Genomic DNA, 20,129 nt, shown 5'->3' with positions numbered 1-20,129 from the left:
CAGCAAGTTTTCATTTATTTGGTGAAATATTCCTTTTCGTATCAAAACTCCTACAAGTGTTGTGAATGTTTACAGGCGGATCCACATCACCAAAGCCACACTGCAGTATTTAAATGGTGACTATGAAGTGGAGCCAGGTTTTGGAGGGGAGAGAAATGCATACTTGAAAGACAACAACATAGAGACGTTTTTTGTCCTGGGCTGCAGTCAAAAAAGGGTCAGTCAAATGTAATCATATGGACATTGTTTATACAAAAACGTCAGTGCTGTTGCATAATGTTTGGAGGTGAAGGCTGTGTTTTGTTGTGCCTTGATACAAATTAATGAATTTCCCTTTGGGGATCAATAAAGTTTCTATTTATTTGAGTTTGCTGGAGTACGGTTTAATTTCCTGTGTGTGTCCTTGTGCCAAAATTTTCTTGCAGAAAGAGGAAAAAGCAATGATGGCTAAGATGCAGCGTGCTAGAGCCAACTCTTCAGAGGGTCTGACGTCGCGGTGGGTTCCTGACAGATCTTTCTCCAGGACTAAAGATTCCAAAGTCTTCAGACAGATGGTGAGGTCCGCTCCATCCGCTCTCACGCCGTCTGATCTCCCCTGCACTTCTTTATAGTGCAGTGTAGCAACAAGTTGTAATTGAAGCAATTTTCTCCGGAGCTTGGCAGTGCCTATGTGTGAATTGCTTTTTCCTCTTTCTAGGCGATGACTTTTCAGATTTCCATCAGGGTCACACAAAAAAAGCAGGGACAGTAACAGCGTGATAAATAAATATTGCGTCATACAGTGTTAATAGAAAAAGAACAAGTGCACAATAGGAACAAAGATCATTATTTAAAATTGATCTTTTATTTGTAGAGAATGAATTGGCTTTCCAGTAGATTTCTGTTATTCTGTGCATGGGCATACTATTTTTTTTTATCATTATTTCATGTAAAAACATCTTTAAAATTATATTAAACAACATTTTATGAATTAATAAAATTTGGTTAAAAATAAGGTGAGGAACCTTGAATTAAAAATTATTTAATAAATTTTATTTGAAACATACAAAATATATGTGTTAAAAAAATTGAAAAACTCTATTAGTTTAAAACACCTTCCAAATATTCTTTAAAATAACATGTAAAACATTTTATGTGTGTTTACATAATATATAATATATTGAAAGTATACTATAAACTAAAATACAATGTATTATCTTAGTTTTGCCTTGCAAGTAAATTTATATAGTTCTTAATCAATATTTTTGTGTAAAAATACATAAACGTCCTTGAAATGAATAATGCAACATTTTGTTTTGAATTCATGAGGTTCTTATGAAAAAAATCTGTCACTGGGGTGAGAAAACATAATTAAAATCTTATTTCAATATATTATTTTTAATACTATGTATGCAAATACACTGTTAATTAAACATTTTATCTGTATTTCTTTATTTATACTATATTCTTTAATGTAGTGTCTATTTACACGAAGTGCAAACAGCCCGCCTTGTTGAGAGAAGCTATGTACACAAACTCCGCCCACCAACTAGTCAAAATTACAAAAGACAATCAATAACTGTCAGCTGCAGTGGCACAGATGGGAAAATGTGTGTTGTGCATATTTTCACATGATCGCTGCCGGTTCGAATCTGCCTTATGGCAAACTTTTTTCTCCCTTTTCAATTTTCAAATCACATCAGAAAAGCATTTTTCAATGAAAATTAAGTATACAATCAAAAAGTTTACACTTAAGAATAAATAGCATCCATCGCTAAGAAAATATGCTATTTTCACTTAGTGTAAATAGCATCTAATTGCTATTTGCACTATGTAAATAGCCTCTATCGCTATTTACACTTAGTGCAAATAGTCGCTGCCTATTTTTAATATATATATTATATAATATAAACTTAACAGTATGTTATTATATTTTTAGACAGATATGTTTGCAAGTAAATTTATCGTGTTTTAAGAATGCTTAGTTGTTTTTCGGGAAAATAAGAATCATGATTATTTGCAGTGTAAGATCCATTCCTAGTCTCTGTCATGTTCTCACTGTCTGGCTCTGAATGTAATTTGAAGTCCCTGAGTGTTAATTAAAGCGGCAGTGGCTCTGTGGGGTTGGCTTCGGAGCGGTCTGAGAGGAAACCCAGAATGTGTTTTTCTACTTCCACTGTGTTTTCACTGCCCACTGTAACTAATCTACCTGTCTGTTTTCAGGGCATAGATGAAGCCTCCAGCAAAGATAAGTGAGTTCTGCTTTTATTAGGACACAAATCCATTCTCTCTGGCTCTGAAGGGGCTCACGGGTTAGATTTCACAGGCTGTTTTTAACAATCTGTGAGTCGCTTTCGAATAGAGCCAACATAAAATAAATGCTCTAGATTAGGTTTCAAGCACGTTTGGCCACCACTAATGCTTATTTTTTCATAATGGATCAAAAACAGTAGCTTATTATGAGGATAGAAACAGATATAATGTAAAATATACATTTCATGCCATCACTTTTTTTTTTTTGCAGTACAACATTTTACAGTAATGTAACCTTTTTGCTCTCACCAGCCGCTGTGCCCAAGAGGCCCTGAACCCTGAAGACGAGGTGGATGAGTTTTTAGGACGTGCCATTGACGCTCGCAGCATTGACCAGCTCCGGAAAGACCACGTCAAGAAGTTCCTTCTCACATTCCAAACACCTTTTCTGGAGAAAAAGGTCCGTAGACAGCTTGTAGAATGTGCTTAACACTGTACAGCACTGACACAACATTTATAAACTCCAGAGTACTGGAAAAAGATGTCTGAACCGCTTACAGTAACACATTGTTGTGCTTTTAGTATTCAAAAAAGGTGGATGATCGGTTTGGTGGTTATGTGGCCTGTACGCTCGTCGTCTTCTGCTTTCTTGTTTTTATACAAATCATCATATTTCCACAGTGAGTGGTGAAATATTCTTTATAATAATGAATTTGATTTAATGTTAAGATATATATTTGTTATGTATGTGAAATGGTGTCCTGTGTTTTGTCTTGCAGTACAGCGTTAATGCTGGGCATGTTCATCAGCATCTTTATTATTCTCGCCCATGTCCTCTTTATATGTGCCATCTACTCCTGTGTTAAGGTCAGTTACTACCTCCTTCGATCCTTAACGTTTATGCATCTGAAATCTAGACTACATTTATCAAACAAAGCTGATGTGCAATCAATGATTTTCCGATTTATACATGATTTTTGTCCTTCTTTCAGCTTTTCCCAGTTACCTTGCAGACAGTGTCAAAGAGGATTGTTCAGTCCCGTGTCAACAGCACACTCGTCGGAGTCTTTACAATTGTGCTTCTTTTCATCTCTGCCTTTGTTAATATGGTAGGAATTTGATCTGAGTCTGTTGCTGGCTGAAAGAAAAAAAAAATCCTTTGTCAGTTTTTCTTTTTCCTGTTTGTCGGTGTAATTCTACACTAGCATAAGCACTAATTTCCCAAGTTGAGCTGGGCTTTCAAGCTCAATTCAGTGTCACTTTGATTCATTTTGGTTGATTTATTTAAACAGGGGAAGATTGCATAAATTTTCCAGGTTGAAAATGAGCAGCGAATTAAAATCTATTTAATATACTCCTCATTTTGAATCTGAAAACGTGCCACGTAGACTCGGAAGTAAACGCCCACTGCTAGGATGGCTACCAGTTTTATATGTTTGACAGCCTACATCCTACATAAAAAATGGACCCTGCTGTGATTTTAGGTCAAAAACACACAAGTAACTCAATACATATCAGACGAGACCAAGAAGAGACAAAGCAATATTGACCAAGTAATAAAAACAGTTACTTACACACTTGTGTGTTGCGACATTACTGCCGGATCCAATATAGTCAGCACATCAGTGTCTTTTAGTTTCAATCTTTCTAAAAAGACCCGCAACGAATTGTGCCTTGTTTGAAATGAATCCACGGTAAAATGAAGTGAACAAAGGTCCAAGTTCTTACTGTTCGTGACCCCTTTATGTAAACACATAATGTGCACCTTTTCTATTGTTTTCCACTCTTACATTTTTTCTTAAATTTCTCTGTCAGTTTACCTGTGACCGGGAGGATCTGCTAAAATGTGTGGCTGGACAGTTGAATATTTCGGATTCGGTCACCCTGTGTCAGCTGTATAATCTGACTGTACTAGTAGAGGACTCCTTCATCTTCTGTCTCGGGCAGCCTTCAGCGTGTCCTTTACCCGAGGTCAGTGTGTGGCCGTCTGTACATGTATGTCTGCACTGTACATATATGCTCAGAACAGTTTCTTGCTCACTGAGAACCATCAATTTTTGTATTATAATATATATTTTTAAAGCAAACTTATGCAAAAACGCAATGATTTATTTAGAAACTTGATGATTTGTCCCCTGTTGTCATGCTAACAGTATGATGGTGTTGCTCCTGTGCTTCTAGTATTTCACATACAGTGTGCTGCTGACTCTGCTGTGCTGCACTGTGTTCCTGCACATCAGCAGTATAGGCAAGCTGGTCCTCATGCTCTTCATCCAGGTCAGCTTCCTGCTGCTGGTGGAGTGGCCTCTAGTCACGCTGCTAGACAACGCCGACCTGCTGGTCACCGCCAAAGCAATGTGAGTCTTATTCTCTGCAAACATATAGAGTGGATATGTAAAAGTCATCTTGTAAGTCAATGGTATTAGGTCAATCATACTAAAATGACTAAAAAACTACAGCATCATCAATATAGAGTACATACTCCGTTGCATATCACCATATTAATAAAATGTTTAATAAAATGAAACCATGTTGACAGGAAAAAGAGAACTACTCACTATTTTTAATTGATTTTTTTTAGTTACTTTTTTTAATTTAATTTAAATCTTTATGAATTAATATTTATATTAATATTTAACTCTTTAAACAATGGAGTGTATTCTGTAGCATATATATATATATATATATATATATATATATATATATATATATATATATATATATATATATATATATATATAAATAAATAAATACTTTTTTTTTTTTTTACTTTTTTAGGCCCAAAAAAACATTTCACAGTTAAAACATTATATTTTATTGATATTTAACATTTTAACATGCAAATTGGACTGAAGTTACTTATAAAATGTAGTAGCATTTAAAATGAGAATACTTTTATATTACGCTGTCAACGGATTTCGATATATTAAATGGGGACACAAATGTGGTACACATAACCTTTTAATGTGAATGACCTTTATTTTTATGGGTTTTTATTTTTATTGGGTCATGTTGTTCTCTAATGGAAATTTGTCTGTTTTTACGCAGGTATTCTTTCAATGAAACAAATTATTGGTGAGTTTATGTCATGCTTTATTTTGTACTACCATTGTAAGAGAGGTCGTTCGAAGGCAAAAATAACTTAGGAATATAAGCACAAATTAGATCCCAGGGTTTGCTTGTAGTGTGTATTTGTCTGCTCTTTTAAATTCTGCCAACATATTTCAAAATCTATTCACTGTATATATTCAAATATATTAGAGTTGTGAGTTTTACGACATAGACATGAGATAAAACACAGAAAATGTACTCTACTAATCATCATGTTTTTTTTTTTTTCGCTCTGTCTCTGACAAACTCCAATCTGTTATGTGTTGTTGTTTTCCCACATAGCCAGGAAACGGTGACTAAAGTGTCTCTGAGGGTGTCGATTCCAGTCATCCTCACTGTATTTGTACTGGCTCTCTATCTGCACGCACAGCAGGTCGAGTCCACCGCACGCCTTGACTTCCTGTGGAAGCTACAGGTGTGTAGTCGATCACTTAGCGAAAATACATTTCCAGAAGGATCCCAGCATAGTCGATGACTTGTTCGCTGTCATTCTTCACCAGGCCACTGAAGAGAAAGAGGAGATGGAGGAGCTGCAGGCCTACAACCGTCGGCTCCTTCACAACATCCTGCCCAAAGATGTGGCTGCCCACTTCCTCGCGCGAGAACGTCGAAACGATGAGCTCTACTATCAGTCATGTGAATGTGTGGCCGTTATGTTCGCCTCCATAAGCAACTTCTCCGAGTTTTACACTGAGCTGGAGGCCAACAATGAGGGTGTGGAGTGCCTGAGACTGCTCAACGAGATCATCGCTGACTTCGATGAGGTAAGAACATTGTGTCACTTTTGTGATGTCAGAATTTCAGAAGACTTTTTGATTTTGCGGTAGTCTTTGGCTTTCTACTGACACCTACTGGTGTGAAGACAAAAGTTCAAAGTAAAAGCAAATGTTTTGGTTACCAATGCCACAGTATAAGTTATAATATAGTATTATAAGTTACAGTATTCGTCATTGCATGATAAGTTTAATTCATGACCAAATGCGTTTTATAGATTGGAGGTTACCAAGACTAAAACATGGCTGCCACCAAAAGGGGTGACCACCTTCATGTAGAACCTAGCTTTTATAAATCTTATGTCCTTTTACTATTAATAGATCATTTCTGAAGAGAAATATAAGCAGTTGGAGAAGATCAAAACCATTGGTAGTACTTACATGGCAGCATCTGGATTGAACGACTCAACTTACGACAAAGAGGGCCGCACACACATTCTCGCTCTGGCTGACTATGCCATGAGCCTACGAGAACAGATGAAGTACATCAACGAACACTCATTCAACAACTTTCAGATGAAGATAGGTAAGTAGGTCTTCACTGTGAACTTTGCCCGATATATATACTTTAGTTGGAAAGACCTTGTTTATGATTTGGCTGGCAGACTCAGAGGCTCGGGAGTTTGTTAGAGCAGACAGTGACAAATGTATTTTTATCACAGGTTTGAACATTGGCCCAGTGGTTGCTGGTGTGATCGGAGCCAGAAAGCCTCAGTATGACATATGGGGCAACACCGTGAATGTGGCCAGTCGCATGGACAGCACAGGTGTTCCTGATCGTATCCAGGTAACCACAACATCATAAACTCTTTGCTTATACAAGACTCTTTCTGATAAAACACAGCTTAGTATCCCCCATTAATTTCCTTCTTCAAAAGTGCAACGCTATACATCAGTTACTGTGTGCGACATTGTATTTATAAAGATGGTGCTGCCCTCTCTCTTCATGTGACTGCAATTGCAGTTTGCAAGAGCTGTTTTGTGACACTTTAGTAGCGCTGGACGATTATGGCCTAAAATCAAAACCTCGATTAATTGAACATTTTTACCTCGATAACGATTAATGAACGATTATTTTGTTTCTGTTTTGTTTTTTTGCCCTCATAGTTCACTGACAAGGTTTGCACTGTAAATATGATTGACTATTAAAGGTGAGATATTTTTTCCTATTGAAAGAGCGATCTGACATCATAGCTCACTATCAGCAGTTATTTTATCTATGTTCATAACATTTCTTACAGATTATTGCTCGGTGTAAGAGATAAATAAAGATCATATAAATATAAATTAGCACAGTACCAGTATGAGTGATTGCGTGAGTGAACTAGTCATATCGTCTCTATATTATTGTGAAGCTGTGGGTTGTAAATAGCCTTCAAAAGTAAAAAAAAATGCTATAATAAGTTTTGAGATGCTAAGCTACTTTAGTGATAAATCACAGGAATGTGTTGACGACTAGTTCCTGCGATCGAATGTGGATTTTTTTTTTTATTCTATGAATATTAGAATTTTTTTTTTGACTGCCCTAGCGTGAACATGGTAGCTCGATATGATAATACACATCCGATCATCTAATCGCTTGAATGTCCAAACCATAAAACAAATGCAACTGACAAAGTTTAGTTGAAGACGCAAGGCCATCACTATGTGTAGAACCGGCGTTCACCTCCGTGTTTTGCTTTTATGCCACTGACTGGACGGCGCAGAGTCATGTGTCTACACACGCGGTAGTATGCTTTTTAAGGGGGATGTATTAACAGGATAAAAAAAACCAACATTGGAAAATTATGTCGGTTAGAGGTTGTGAATTTCAGTTTCGATTACTTTTCGATTAATCGTCCAGCCCTACTTTGTAGCTACTTAGTTAATGCTTAAAATGAAATGAGAAATGTAAAATTAACAGAAATTTCTAATTACTTCCTTTTCCAGTTAAATGTGTAGAATTAAGGATAATTTTGTTAACTGATTTTCCTGAAAAGTGTAAACACTGACTCTGCTCTTTTTGTTTGAGTATCTCGACCAGCCTGGCATAGCAGCTGAGTTTGGGACATGGCTATCAGTTTATCCAACCAATTTGACAGTTGAATTGAAAACTTATTATATTTTGGCATTTCCCGTTGGTTCTGTAGAAATTGCACCTCATCTTTAGCTTTTGGCTGATTAGAATTCAGTGCGTGATTTATTTTTTTTTATTTCCTATAGGTGACCACTGACTTATACCATGTTCTAGAAAGTAAGGGCTACCAGCTGGAGTGCCGTGGACTGGTGAAAGTGAAAGGGAAAGGAGATATGACCACTTACTTCCTCAACAGTGGTCCTGTCTGCAGTTAACACTGACCAAATGCCTCTCAACGCACTGAAATGAAGGAACTACAACAAAAGGCTCTGAATGGGATTTGAGCAGATCCAAATATAACCACTCACTCAAGTTCTCTAGCTCACAAGCATTAGTGGGCATTTGTGGTATTTATATATGCACCTATTGGGAATAATGAGGTATGCTCTACCTAAAAGATTTAATGAAGGACTGTTGCCTTAGATGGTGAAGACTTTGAAGAAAGTTTGGTGTTTTTTTTTTTTTTTTTGTTGTTGTTGTTGGAAAGACTTCTTCCATACCAAAATTTGAATTCTTTATTTATTTTGACAGGTTTTAAACCATGTAAATAAAAAAATGATTATATATGCAAGCGTCAAGAAGCAAGAAGAAACTGACCAAAGAACAAAGTATTTGATATAGGAACACTACACACGCCTGGCAAACTGTTTGAAACGTCCAAACAAGTGTTATTCATTTCTCTGGTTTTCCTTTTCTGGCCTCCTTGTCACTCTCTACCACACTGTATTCTATTATAAACACTAATGCAAAAAACATCTGTCTTCATTGAAGGCCTTCGAAACAGGAATCCTAATACAAGTGACTTGTATTTATAGTTTGTATGATTTATGAGTGATCAACATGTTTTTCCCTTTTAGTATTTGTGTCCACATAGGTAAATGAAGGACTAGAATGGTACCGGACACATTTTCCTTGGTCATTTGTTCATGTGTGTGGACGGTGTGTAAATGTGTGTCTGTTATCTTTAAAAGGGCATAATAGCTCACTGTGAGGTTTATAAAATGAAAATTAGCTGCTGCTTCTTTTTTTTTTCTTTTTTTTGCCAGATTAAGTGCTAATTAGAATAAATTCTTTTCATTTATGTGTTCAGTTGTCAACTGATGTCATTTCCTTCTCATTTGAGTGTTACACAAATTTCAGCTCTTAATTCATTAATGTATAAATCAGTATATAAAAAAAAATTAACACAAAAATGACTAAGACCTCATATAATTCCAGCACAGTATGGTCCGCAACGGTTTAGTCTTAAGTCCCTGGTAAATGTGTGTAAATGCCCTGACGGAGGCCCGTTGGGTTTTAGTGGTTGCTGCACAAGCAGAGTTGTTCATTTCAGCATTTCCTCATGAGCGCTTTTAGTCATGCTTGCACATTTGTCAACATTAAAAAATATATATATGCAATTACCAATCAAATGCATAGGTTAGTATTGCTGTCATATTCTGGAATTTACAATTCCCAATATATAGATGCATCATGATGATTATGTTGCAAGAAACATCCTTCACCGTCCTCAACATGAATTTCCCAACATGAATGTACATGTGTTTAACATTCTCACTTTTTTTCATAGACGTAAAAGCACATATGGTTTTTAGTTCAAATATGTTTGTGGTACATGGACCTTTTTCATTAAAAGGTGGCAAATCAGTAAATTGGGTGTTTTATTTAAGCATAATGTTATCTGTATCCATTAATTTCTTCTCATTTTAATTGCAAGTGGACATACAGGACAGAGTCAGTATAAGCTGGACAAGAAGGTTAAATATAGGTACTTTCTACAAATATGGTATAAAATCAAATCTAAAATTCCTTTCTTAAAAAGTGGTTTGTGAAAACAACATTAAGAAGTAAATCCTATTTGTCAACCTCAGGAGGGCGAGCTAAATTGTATATATTCTCACCATAAATTCATAACTGTAACAATGGTGTGCAGAAACATACAACGTTTTTATTCATTTAAATTAGTTGAATAAAACTTTTTTTTTTTTACTAATTTTGTGCTACTGTAGGTTCATTTTATGTTAGATATTGTATTGAACGTATACTATTAGGTAGGCTATAACGTGAAGTGATAAATATAGTATGGGCTCCATCTTTGGAGTGTGCCATTTGTTTCCTTTAATTTTCAACCTTTATAATGTACATCCAGAGAATTTAATACCTCAAAACGAAGCTATCAGGTAGACAGACAGGCCATTGTTGTGTGAGAGTGGGTCTAGTGATTGTTGTGTTAATGGCCTCTTCTCTTTGTTCGTGCTCAGCTTGGTGTCTTTTCTTCAAGTAAGCGGCAGTGCCAGTGTCAGTCGATAGTTTGTAATCACGATTCTCTCCTACAAAAGAGTACCGACCTCATTTCCTCTTGGCCTGCCTTTCTCAAATGTCTGAATAAATCTGTATTCGGTTACAGTTACGCGACACAAGAGGCATTAAATTTAATTGTATCCCAATTAATCATTTATATATGTTGAGGTTTGTTAACTTATCACATCCTTATCTGATCCTTAATTGAGTGATCAGTGTCATCCAATTTTAGGCAAAGCGACACTGAAATCTTCCTACGTGTTTAGCAGAATTTTCACTTGGCTGAAAAAAATCTGTTATCCCAGATTTAAGGAATTTGTTGAGCGAAAAAAAAAATTGTTTTTTAAATGAATCTTTAGAGTGAATCATTTTCATTTACTTCCATGGATTGAACTAATTATGTTCATTGAATCTCACTTTTGAAGCGTGTCTGCTTTTTACTTGTGAGAAGATGCTTGTGATGAAACTATCAGATTTGGACAAACGACTCGGTTAATGAATCCTTCAGAGGCTCACTAAAAGACAAATCGCGCTACCTGCTGATGTTCAGCAAACATCAGAGAGTATCCGTGAATGAATCATTTTGACGAACACACTCAACAGATTCGAATCACTGAAATGAATCAAATCCGCATCATCACTAGACGGAAGAGCCGGCTTTAGGACCCAGACGACCTTCAATCATTTGAACGAATGGCACCTGTTGCGTTCAAAGGGAAGCCGGGAGGCCAGTGCTGCTGGTCGCGTGAAGCCGTCGCGCGCTTACTGAACCAAAAAGCTCTAAAACGCGAAGTTACAGAGTAACAACATTAGTCCATCGACTCGCAGCTCAAACAAACGGTGTCTCGGTAGACGAGGAACCGCGTATCTATCTGTCTCAGGGAGAGGCACATGATTGACTGAAATTATTACAGGTAAGTTTTGAAGATTTCATAAAATTCGTTTTAAGTAATAAAATTTGTTTCGACGTGTTTTGCGTCATGTCTTTTGAAAACAAAAAGTAACATCGGCGTATCTTCTTTTACTCCTTGATATGAGCGGGGTTCATCTTGATTTGTAATAGCATAGGTTACTCTTTTCTAACACACAAAAGCTCGTTTGTCGTTTTTTTATGTCATTTATTTATGTCATTTATTTAGAACGAAGCCCCTAGAAGGCTGTGAAAAGTTAAAATTTGTGTCATTGTAAAAATTGTAACCATCATCCTTCGCTCACTTCCTCATCTATTCAGATAAGTTTCGCTTAGTTGTCATGTTACGTTGTCATTTTTTTTTTGTCTTAACTTTAAGGAAGTACTTGGGGCTTGCGAAATTTTCGAAGCGCATTATTCAGTTAGGAAAAATGCAGTTTACCCAATATGTTACTTCATGACTTGTGGTTAATAATAATGGCCATTTAAGCTCATGACCATTCAACTGACTCGATATCAATGCAGGAGAACCAGTTTTAGTTTGAATGATTTGGGTAAGTCTGAACACCTACGCAGAAAAATAGCAGAAGTCTGTCTCTGTTGGCCATTACTCGTCTTGGGATCTGTGATGTAGATGTTTTTAAATAGACTGGTTCCATGGACCCTGAGGTTACTGATTCATTTAACACCATATGTTCCATTGTCCTGACATTTCCTATTTTGAAAGTAATTACTTGTGGTTGAAATGTAAGAATAATAGTGCTTTAAAATGCGCTAGCCCTGACCATTAAAACTCCTTCCAAGCAGCTGGTGAGATCCAGTTTTTCTTCTGTACAGTTAGTCAGATCACAGGCGACGTGTCTCAGTTTTGAAGTGTATTTATGCAAAGCTTCTAACGCCACCCATTAAGTGTAGTGGGAGTGTGCCACGTGGATCCAACAGGGTGAAGGAAGGATCAGGTGTTTGTTGTCAGGTGAGGTTTGTTTGCTCTGTTGCTGTGATCCGTTTGAGAGTCCACAGCGCAGGCTTGCTTTGCTAATTAAGAGTTGGGCATGGCTTGCTTTGTTGTGGAGTTTGTGTAAATAAACTAATTTTGCTTCATAAGTGATCATTGTGGTCTCTTTTCACAGTTTGGTGATCGAGATTGGCCAACAGAATGCGTCTGAGACGTCGTTTCTCCCCCCTGAAGCTTACTGTTCTGGGGGGCACACTTTTTATGGTCATTCTGGTGGTGCTCCAGAGGGACGTTGGCAGCGGTTCGCTTCAGGATCCCTGGCTACAAGATCTCTCTAACAAAAAGGAGAGGGTATTGGAGATGGTCCGTGGGGCGGTTAATAACTTTGCCTTCCAGATCGGAGCCCCGCAGCCCCCGTCGGCGGGAGTTCAGCCCACCCCAGACCAAAACTGCCCCCCAGGTTTCTACTCTCTGGCCGATCTCAAACCGTGGATTGAGAGACCTCCTCTGGACCCTGAAGCACCAGGAGCCAATGGCGCAGCCTTCCAGAAAGCCAGCATGTCTGCGGCGGAGGAGAAGGAGAAACAGGAGGGCATGACCAGGCACTGCTTTAACCAGTTTGCCAGTGACCGAATCTCCTTGCACCGCAGTCTTGGAGATGACACCCGTCCACACGAGTAAGAATGGGCACATTGTTTGGCACCATGAGAAAATGTTGGAATACAAACAATTCATTCAATTCCGCAACCATTCCGCCATAATAATGATTCCCTTCATAGGTTGAAATAAGGCAGGACTCGGGATGTGATCTGATGTTTGCTTGCATTTTAGATGCCTTTTAATTTACGTTAACTCGTTTGATCTGTTTACACAGAAACATAAGTGTGCAGATTTATATGTTGACTTAAGGTCTGGGGCTAACACCATATAAATGCTGCCCAAACACTCATTGTAGATTAGAGTCTTTACTGTTTTTGCTGCTTTGGCAGTTTCTAATCACACCTTTACCCATTGCATCACTGAACAATAGGTTGACGTGCTATGTTCCTCTTCTTAATTTTATTATATTTTAACCCTGTATTTAGTAACAGGCCTCAATCAATTTGCGTGCGTCCTCATTTATAATACTGATAATTAATTACAGTGTTTAAACATGTATTTTGAGGATTGTCGTAGAATATTACCTTTTGACTTTTTGAGGTGCATATGTTTGTCAGGGTTATTGTTTACTGAATCTAAAAATTAAAAATGTTTTCATTTGGGGAAAAATAACTGAAGTGAAATGTATGAAATGAACGAAACGCATTTTATGTATGTGTGTGTGTGTATACTACACGCATATATAATTATTTTTTTTTGTCATGCATCCATTTATAGGTGTGTTGAGCGACGGTTTCGCCGCTGTCCTGCACTCCCCACCACGAGTGTGATCATTGTGTTTCATAACGAGGCATGGTCAACACTTCTGCGCACCGTGTACAGTGTTTTACACACCTCCCCGGCGGCCTTCCTCAAAGAAATCATACTGGTGGATGACGCCAGCGTGGCAGGTGAGCCCGGCCTTATCAGTTTCTGCTTTAAAAATTAACCACAACTGTAGAAGTAGTTTTAATCTATGTTCTTGGCTCAGTGGCAGACAGTTTATTTAGTGGAATGTCACTTGTATGAGTGCATCTACAGGTGGATGAAAAATGTCACAAACATACAATTGAAAGATCAAAGAACCAGTTAAAATATTAATATAAACTTACTGGCAATGAAATATTAAACTTTTAAGTAAAAGCTTTGTTTTTCTCCTCATTAGATTGTTAATCTCCTCATTGGTTTCAGGTACTTTGTTAGTGCTGTAAGAGACGAGACAAAGGAAGTGTGTTAGTTTGTTTGAAGTCTCACCACAGGAAGTAACATGCTCTGAATCTGTTTTTAGAAATTGAAAAATGCCACGTTGAGAGCACTTGATAATTGACACTGTTAATGTTATGCTCTATCATAGAAAAATTTGAAGTTGTAAGTCATTTATCCTTGAAGTATTTATCAAAAATACAGTAAACTAGTAATGTGGTGAAATATTAACATGAAAAATGTATTTATTAAATAATTATCAAATAAGCAACATTTTTTTAATATTACAAATTTTAAATGTATTTATTTTAAAATCAAATTTCTGTGATGGCAAAGCTGAATGTTCAGCAGCCATTACTTCAGCCTTCAGAAATCATTCAGTTATGCTGATTTGGTGCTCAACAAACTGGATTATTTGAAAAATTGTACATTTTTGTAAAATTTGTTTGAGAAATAAATATTTTGTAACATTATGCATTTACTTTCAGTTTATCAATTTAACATACCCTTGCTGGAAATAAAAAAACTCAAACCATGTATTATTGTTATACTGATATTATTGGTACTTTACAGAGAGAAAAAAAAACAAACACCCATTACATTAATGTCTGTCTTTATTTGATCCCCATATGATTTTGTAAGTTTGCCCACCTACAAAGAAATTAAGGGTCTATAATTTTTTTTAACGATAGGTTTATTTTAACAGATGGAGACAGAATATTAGCCACAAATAATCCAGATATATCAGGGGATGAAATAAATATTTCCCCACTGTATGTTGTTGCAGAACACCTCCATGAGAAGCTGGACGAGTATGTGAAGTCACTGAAGATCGTGAAGGTAGTGCGTCAGCCGGAGAGGAAGGGCCTCATCACCGCGAGGCTTCTCGGAGCCAGCCAAGCTCAGGGAGAAATCCTCACCTTCCTAGATGCTCACTGTACGTAATGTGTCATCACTCTTCATGACTTGCCCAGCCCAGTTTCATTGTGTCACACAGCAGACCAGTTTCTGTAAACACGTCTTTAACATCCATCAGCCTTGTTATTTTTTGCGACTGGATATGCAAAGTAGTTTTTCAGGAACCTGCTCTTCAGGTGCACAAGCTTGAGCTTAAAATGGTCCCTCCCATGATTCTTTTTTTCTCCTGGCACTCATGTAATTTGCAAAGTTATGCGCTGTGTCAAAGGGCTTGTATGTGATGCTGATCTTGTTCGTTTTGAACCACTTTAGGCAGGATTGAGGCCTAGCAACTCATGTTACACCTGTGTAGTGTTTTCTGAAACCTTGTATATGATGAAAGGGTTGAAATAGGTGAAATCATCTTGGCATGTGTGCTTGAGTAGCATATTTATGACCCCTCTTTTCTCTTTTGTCATGTTTTTGTTGTTACAGGTGAGTGTTTTCATGGCTGGCTCGAGCCTCTCCTTGCTCGGATTGTTGAGGAGCCCACTGCCGTGGTGAGCCCTGAGATCACAACCATTGATTTAAACACTTTCCAGTTCCACAAGCCTGTAGCGTCTGCCCGTGCTCATAACAGAGGCAACTTTGACTGGAGTCTCACATTCGGCTGGGAGGGCATTCCAGATTACGAGAACGCTAAACGCAAAGATGAGACGTACCCAGTAAAGTAAGTCACACGTTTTATTTACATATTTAACCTTACTCAAATACAGTTTTATGTGTTCATGTTGTTGCTGTTGTTGTTGTGACTGACACATCAATAATTTATTCAATTACATTCAATTTATTTATAACCTGTGCATTATCCTATTTGTTTACTTGCTGAAAATGTAATAAATGGAAAAATGTATCGATCGCAATTCCAGAGAACCATGTAATGCAAAGTTATGAAATGTGATTTACATTTGTTCTGTTTGATCGAAGTTATTCTGCTGCATCTAAACATGTAACACTGCTGGACATTCACTGTGATTTGTTACTTTGCCTTTACACACTGTGGTGTGTTCATGAAATGCTTGGAATTTTTAAACCATTCATTCATCACCAGGTTATTTGTCAATCCGATTTTCATGAATGAAATGACTTGGCTGGTTTCACGGAGTATCAAATGAACCACTTTCTCAGAGTTTATATGGCCAAGTCTTAAGAGATTACTAAGATTAGGCTATATGTCCTCAGCTAATTAAACAGCCTAAGGGAAAGTGCTGTATATACAAAAAATTTAGTGACATAAGATGCGTATGTGACATCATGCATCTTAAATGTGCAATTCTGCTGCATTTGTTCAAGACCGCTGCAGCAACAAGCTGGTGAATTAATATCTGGATAATTCAGAATAACCATTTGTGTGAACAAATATAGGGAGAAATGAATGTTCCATACATTCATTTCACAGTATCTGTAACGTTATGAAGTCTTTTTTTCACAATCCATTAATTATTCTTGGGCATTATAATGCATTTCTAATGCCTTTTAGTAATAGTAGAAATTATGCTTGCTTTTGTTTGTGGTTCTAGCTTTTCATGTGTGATGATTTGTAACATTATGAACACTGTTATATCCTCTTAGGGTATAATATATTATAGTTCTAGTAGTTATGTGTCGTAAGTATCGAGTCTTGGCCTTTATAATCTGCAAGGTATGTTTCTACATGTGTATAAACTTTTTGCAAAGCCTCGGTTTACTTTTCCTTTTCCCTATTAATGTATTTTTCTACTAAAACGAAGATAAACTTTTTTTGCATACCAGTGATTTCTCTGAACATAGTTGAAACCTAATAGGATCTGGCTACTAATCCTGCTAACTGTATTTGTCCTGTTCTTTGTTTTTCAGAACTCCAACATTTGCCGGTGGTTTGTTTTCTATATCTAAGGCCTATTTTGAGAAAATCGGGACCTACGATGACAAAATGGAGATATGGGGTGGAGAAAATGTGGAGATGTCTTTCAGGGTCAGTTCCAGCTCTTTAGAATTCACCTGCAGCCGTAACAATGAGATCTGTTGAAACGTGGGTGTGTTTTTGTTCTGTCAGGTGTGGCAGTGTGGCGGACAGTTGGAGATAATCCCCTGCTCCGTCGTGGGTCATGTGTTCCGCACCAAGAGTCCTCACACCTTTCCCAAAGGTACGGAGGTCATTACACGTAACCAGGTGCGCTTGGCTGAGGTGTGGATGGATGACTACAAGCTGATTTACTACCGACGCAACCAAAATGCAGCTAAAATGGCCAAAGATGTAAGAACTGCTTTCACTTTCAGATGGTTAAGAAAACAATTTAACCTGGTGTTTATGGTTCTACGGTATATCTATTGTAAGTGTAAGCAAAGAGCATATGATTAACTGCATGACTTTTGTTTCCTGTATGTTTGTGTAGAAAAACTTTGGTGATATATCTGACCGTTTGAAACTCAGAGAAAACTTACAGTGCAAGAACTTTTCTTGGTACCTTACCAATGTCTACCCAGAAGCCTTTGTCCCTGATCTTACCCCTGTGAAGTTTGGAGCTGTAAGTGCAACATTTGATGATGAGCCATTTTTAATGCATTCTGGGACTAACTGCTTATCTTTTTTATTTGTGTGTGTGTATAGCTCAAGAATAGGGGAGCACAGCAATGTCTGGATGTTGGAGAAAGTAACAATGGGGGAAAGCCTGTGATTATGTATGTGTGTCACAACATGGGCGGCAATCAGGTATTGTACCATCAGTTTCATTCACATTGATATTAAGAGTAGAAGGTGGTGCTCTTGAGGGCATTTTGACTCGTTTTCTTCTTGATCCAAAGCTGATGGATGGGTTTGTTTTCAGTACTTTGAATATACATCACATAATGAGCTGAGGCATAACATAGGAAAACAGCTCTGCCTGCACGCGTCCCCTTACCCAGAGCCAGTGAAGATTGAGCTCTGTACACTGAAGGGCAAAGGAAGCAGTTTGACTCCGCAACAGGAATGGGTGTTCACAGAAGTAAGTGTCGTCTCAGAACAGAAATGAATTACTCAACTCGCCTTTCTTCTTTTTTGCATGTTTCCATATGTTATCAGATTCCACATCTGTCCTCTTTATTTATGGTGTGTTGCAATCCCTTTTAGCAGGAACTTGATCAAACACTAATGATGTCATGTCACCAAAAATGTGTTTAGAAATGTTGCAACTGTTCAAAAGTGAGTGGTCAGGTCCTCGTTTATTTTAAGTTTATCAATTTATTCAGTTTTTATCTTGATTTTATGCATTTTAAATTTAATAATTTTATTAAGGATGCATTAAATTAATCAAGTGATGGTAAATAAATTTATAATTTAGCCTGTATTTCTGTTTTAAACAAATGCTGTTCTTTGGAAGTTTTCTGTTCATCAGAGAAACGTGAAAAACATGGAACATGTTTCCACAAATGTAAGCTGTTTTTAGAATTTCGAAATATTTCCTAAGCACCAAATCCACGTATTAGAATGCTTTCTGAAGGATCAATGGAATATTTCACCATATAACTGTTTTTGTTATATTTTTGGAGCGATGAATGAGACTTCTTTCAAACACATTTAAGAATCTTACTGTCCCCACATTTTATAAAACATATATAAACATTTATATTATAATATTAGAATGAATAATTGAATAATCCGGTCACTAAGCAAAGGGTGAGCATATGAATATCAGCATATTGAATGCTTTATTTGGTGTTAAACTTTCAGGTCAACTTTGTTTAATTTCAAATTCCTGTGATCTGATAGTTTTACCCCATCCAGACGAGTAACTATTCTTATTTAACTTTTTCTGTTCTGTTTATTTTAGGAGGGACTGCTGAAGAATCCGTCCTCTGGAAAGTGCCTCCATAAGAAAGGAGACAAGATCTTAATGAGCCCCTGCAATCCAACAGACCATCACCAGCAGTGGGTTTTCAGCTGACCTCCCACTCCAGTCGAGGAGCAAAGACATTCACTCCCATAAGACCCATGAGGGAGCGCCAGCAGCACCAGCTCAGGATGACAAACTTTCTGTATGCCCAAGCGGATGCACTGGGAGTGTACTGGATGGTTCAGATCCATAAGCTCCTGAAGACGTTATGATCAGACTGGGGTCAGGATGCTCAGGGAAGACGCAGTGGAGATCATGCACCCAATGGAGCATCACAGAGTGAACAATCTGGCAGCAAGATTGTTCACTTGATGCAATCTATTGCCTTATTGATTATGTTTACTGCTGCTTTTAAATGGTGAAGGTTTTATTTATTTTTTAAAGAAATGGAACATTGTTAGTGTTAAGGCCAATGAATGGCCGGCCTGGCCATGTTTGTATGATCCCAATCATTTGCACGTGCAGGGGACGAGGGTTTTCTTCAGCTCTAGCGAACTTTCACAAGCCAGCAGTAGTTTCAGATCCTTCTCTTGTGTTTTCGAAGCCGTCAGTATGTGTAAAGCAGCATGTGACTTGCATTGCTTGATTATTTCAGTGTGCTGAGGTCTTTTGGGAGAAATCATGCTCTAATAATGTATACATGTAATTAACCATTTCATCCTCTTCACCTCTATTATTATTTTTCTTTATGGGTTTTGATTACACAGATTTGTTCTTTAATAATTGAAAGTTTCAAATTTTTGATGTCAAAAAAAGAAAAGAAATACACACTCCCAGATCATCTGCTTGTGGTGTTCATGTTCTGGTTGCTAACGGTTTAGAAACTGTTCACCAGTTTATGATTCTTAAGGTCCTCTGTCCTGTAATACTTATCTCCAACACTGATCAAGCACACCTGTTTGTAATCCTTAAGACCTGATAAGCTTGTTCAGGTGTGTTTGGAGCTGAACTCCTACAGGAGCAGAACTGAAGAACCAGTTACTGCTGTTATGATCACAATTCAATTGTGAATACATGATTTTGACCACTATTGTGATCAGCAAAAGAAATAAAGCAACAAAAAGCTTCTGAAACCTTG

At 37.3% G+C, this 20,129-nt stretch overlaps 2 protein-coding genes across 5 annotated transcripts in view; both read left to right on the top strand.

Moving 5' to 3' along the window:
* LOC128011825 (adenylate cyclase type 6) overlaps positions 1 to 9,884 on the top strand; it is a 34,589-nt gene extending 24,705 nt beyond the window's left edge. For all 4 annotated transcript variants that reach the window (XM_052594558.1, XM_052594560.1, XM_052594561.1 and 1 more), the window contains 15 exons: positions 76 to 217; positions 426 to 554; positions 2,203 to 2,231; positions 2,545 to 2,692; positions 2,815 to 2,912; positions 3,012 to 3,099; positions 3,225 to 3,341; positions 4,048 to 4,203; positions 4,414 to 4,589; positions 5,281 to 5,307; positions 5,626 to 5,758; positions 5,844 to 6,107; positions 6,438 to 6,642; positions 6,779 to 6,903; positions 8,319 to 9,884. In XM_052594558.1, coding sequence (XP_052450518.1) covers positions 76 to 217; positions 426 to 554; positions 2,203 to 2,231; positions 2,545 to 2,692; positions 2,815 to 2,912; positions 3,012 to 3,099; positions 3,225 to 3,341; positions 4,048 to 4,203; positions 4,414 to 4,589; positions 5,281 to 5,307; positions 5,626 to 5,758; positions 5,844 to 6,107; positions 6,438 to 6,642; positions 6,779 to 6,903; positions 8,319 to 8,447 — 1,966 coding nt within the window. In that variant the 3' untranslated portion in view covers positions 8,448 to 9,884. The remainder of the gene's footprint in view (positions 1 to 75; positions 218 to 425; positions 555 to 2,202; positions 2,232 to 2,544; positions 2,693 to 2,814; positions 2,913 to 3,011; positions 3,100 to 3,224; positions 3,342 to 4,047; positions 4,204 to 4,413; positions 4,590 to 5,280; positions 5,308 to 5,625; positions 5,759 to 5,843; positions 6,108 to 6,437; positions 6,643 to 6,778; positions 6,904 to 8,318) is intronic.
* A 1,325-nt stretch (positions 9,885 to 11,209) lies between these two features.
* LOC128011809 (polypeptide N-acetylgalactosaminyltransferase 6-like) lies at positions 11,210 to 20,129 on the top strand. Its single transcript, XM_052594530.1, has 11 exons — positions 11,210 to 11,447; positions 12,574 to 13,075; positions 13,776 to 13,948; positions 15,028 to 15,177; positions 15,633 to 15,867; positions 17,034 to 17,151; positions 17,233 to 17,433; positions 17,573 to 17,704; positions 17,788 to 17,889; positions 18,005 to 18,163; positions 18,989 to 20,129. The coding sequence occupies exons 2-11, from the start codon at positions 12,600 to 12,602 to the stop codon at positions 19,100 to 19,102; spliced, it is 1,860 nt and encodes a 619-aa protein (XP_052450490.1). The 5' UTR covers positions 11,210 to 11,447; positions 12,574 to 12,599; the 3' UTR covers positions 19,103 to 20,129.

This window comes from Carassius gibelio, chromosome B23 (genome assembly GCF_023724105.1).
Source record: "Carassius gibelio isolate Cgi1373 ecotype wild population from Czech Republic chromosome B23, carGib1.2-hapl.c, whole genome shotgun sequence".
Classification (NCBI taxonomy): Eukaryota; Metazoa; Chordata; class Actinopteri; order Cypriniformes; family Cyprinidae; genus Carassius; species Carassius gibelio.
Note: the sequence above shows the minus strand (reverse complement) of the source record. Positions and strands in the feature narration are given on the sequence as shown.

What these genes read in the sequence shown, in the direction of transcription:
- LOC128011809 (XM_052594530.1), top strand. Translation starts at nt 12,600, where the DNA reads ATGCGTCTGAGACGTCGTTTCTCCCCCCTGAAGCTTACTGTTCTGGGG. An exon ending in GGATGACGCCAGCGTGGCAG is followed by an intron (nt 13,949 to 15,027) that starts GTGAGCCCGGCC and finishes ATGTTGTTGCAG; the next exon opens with AACACCTCCATGAGAAGCTG. An exon ending in CACCTTCCTAGATGCTCACT is followed by an intron (nt 15,178 to 15,632) that starts GTACGTAATGTG and finishes TTGTTGTTACAG; the next exon opens with GTGAGTGTTTTCATGGCTGG.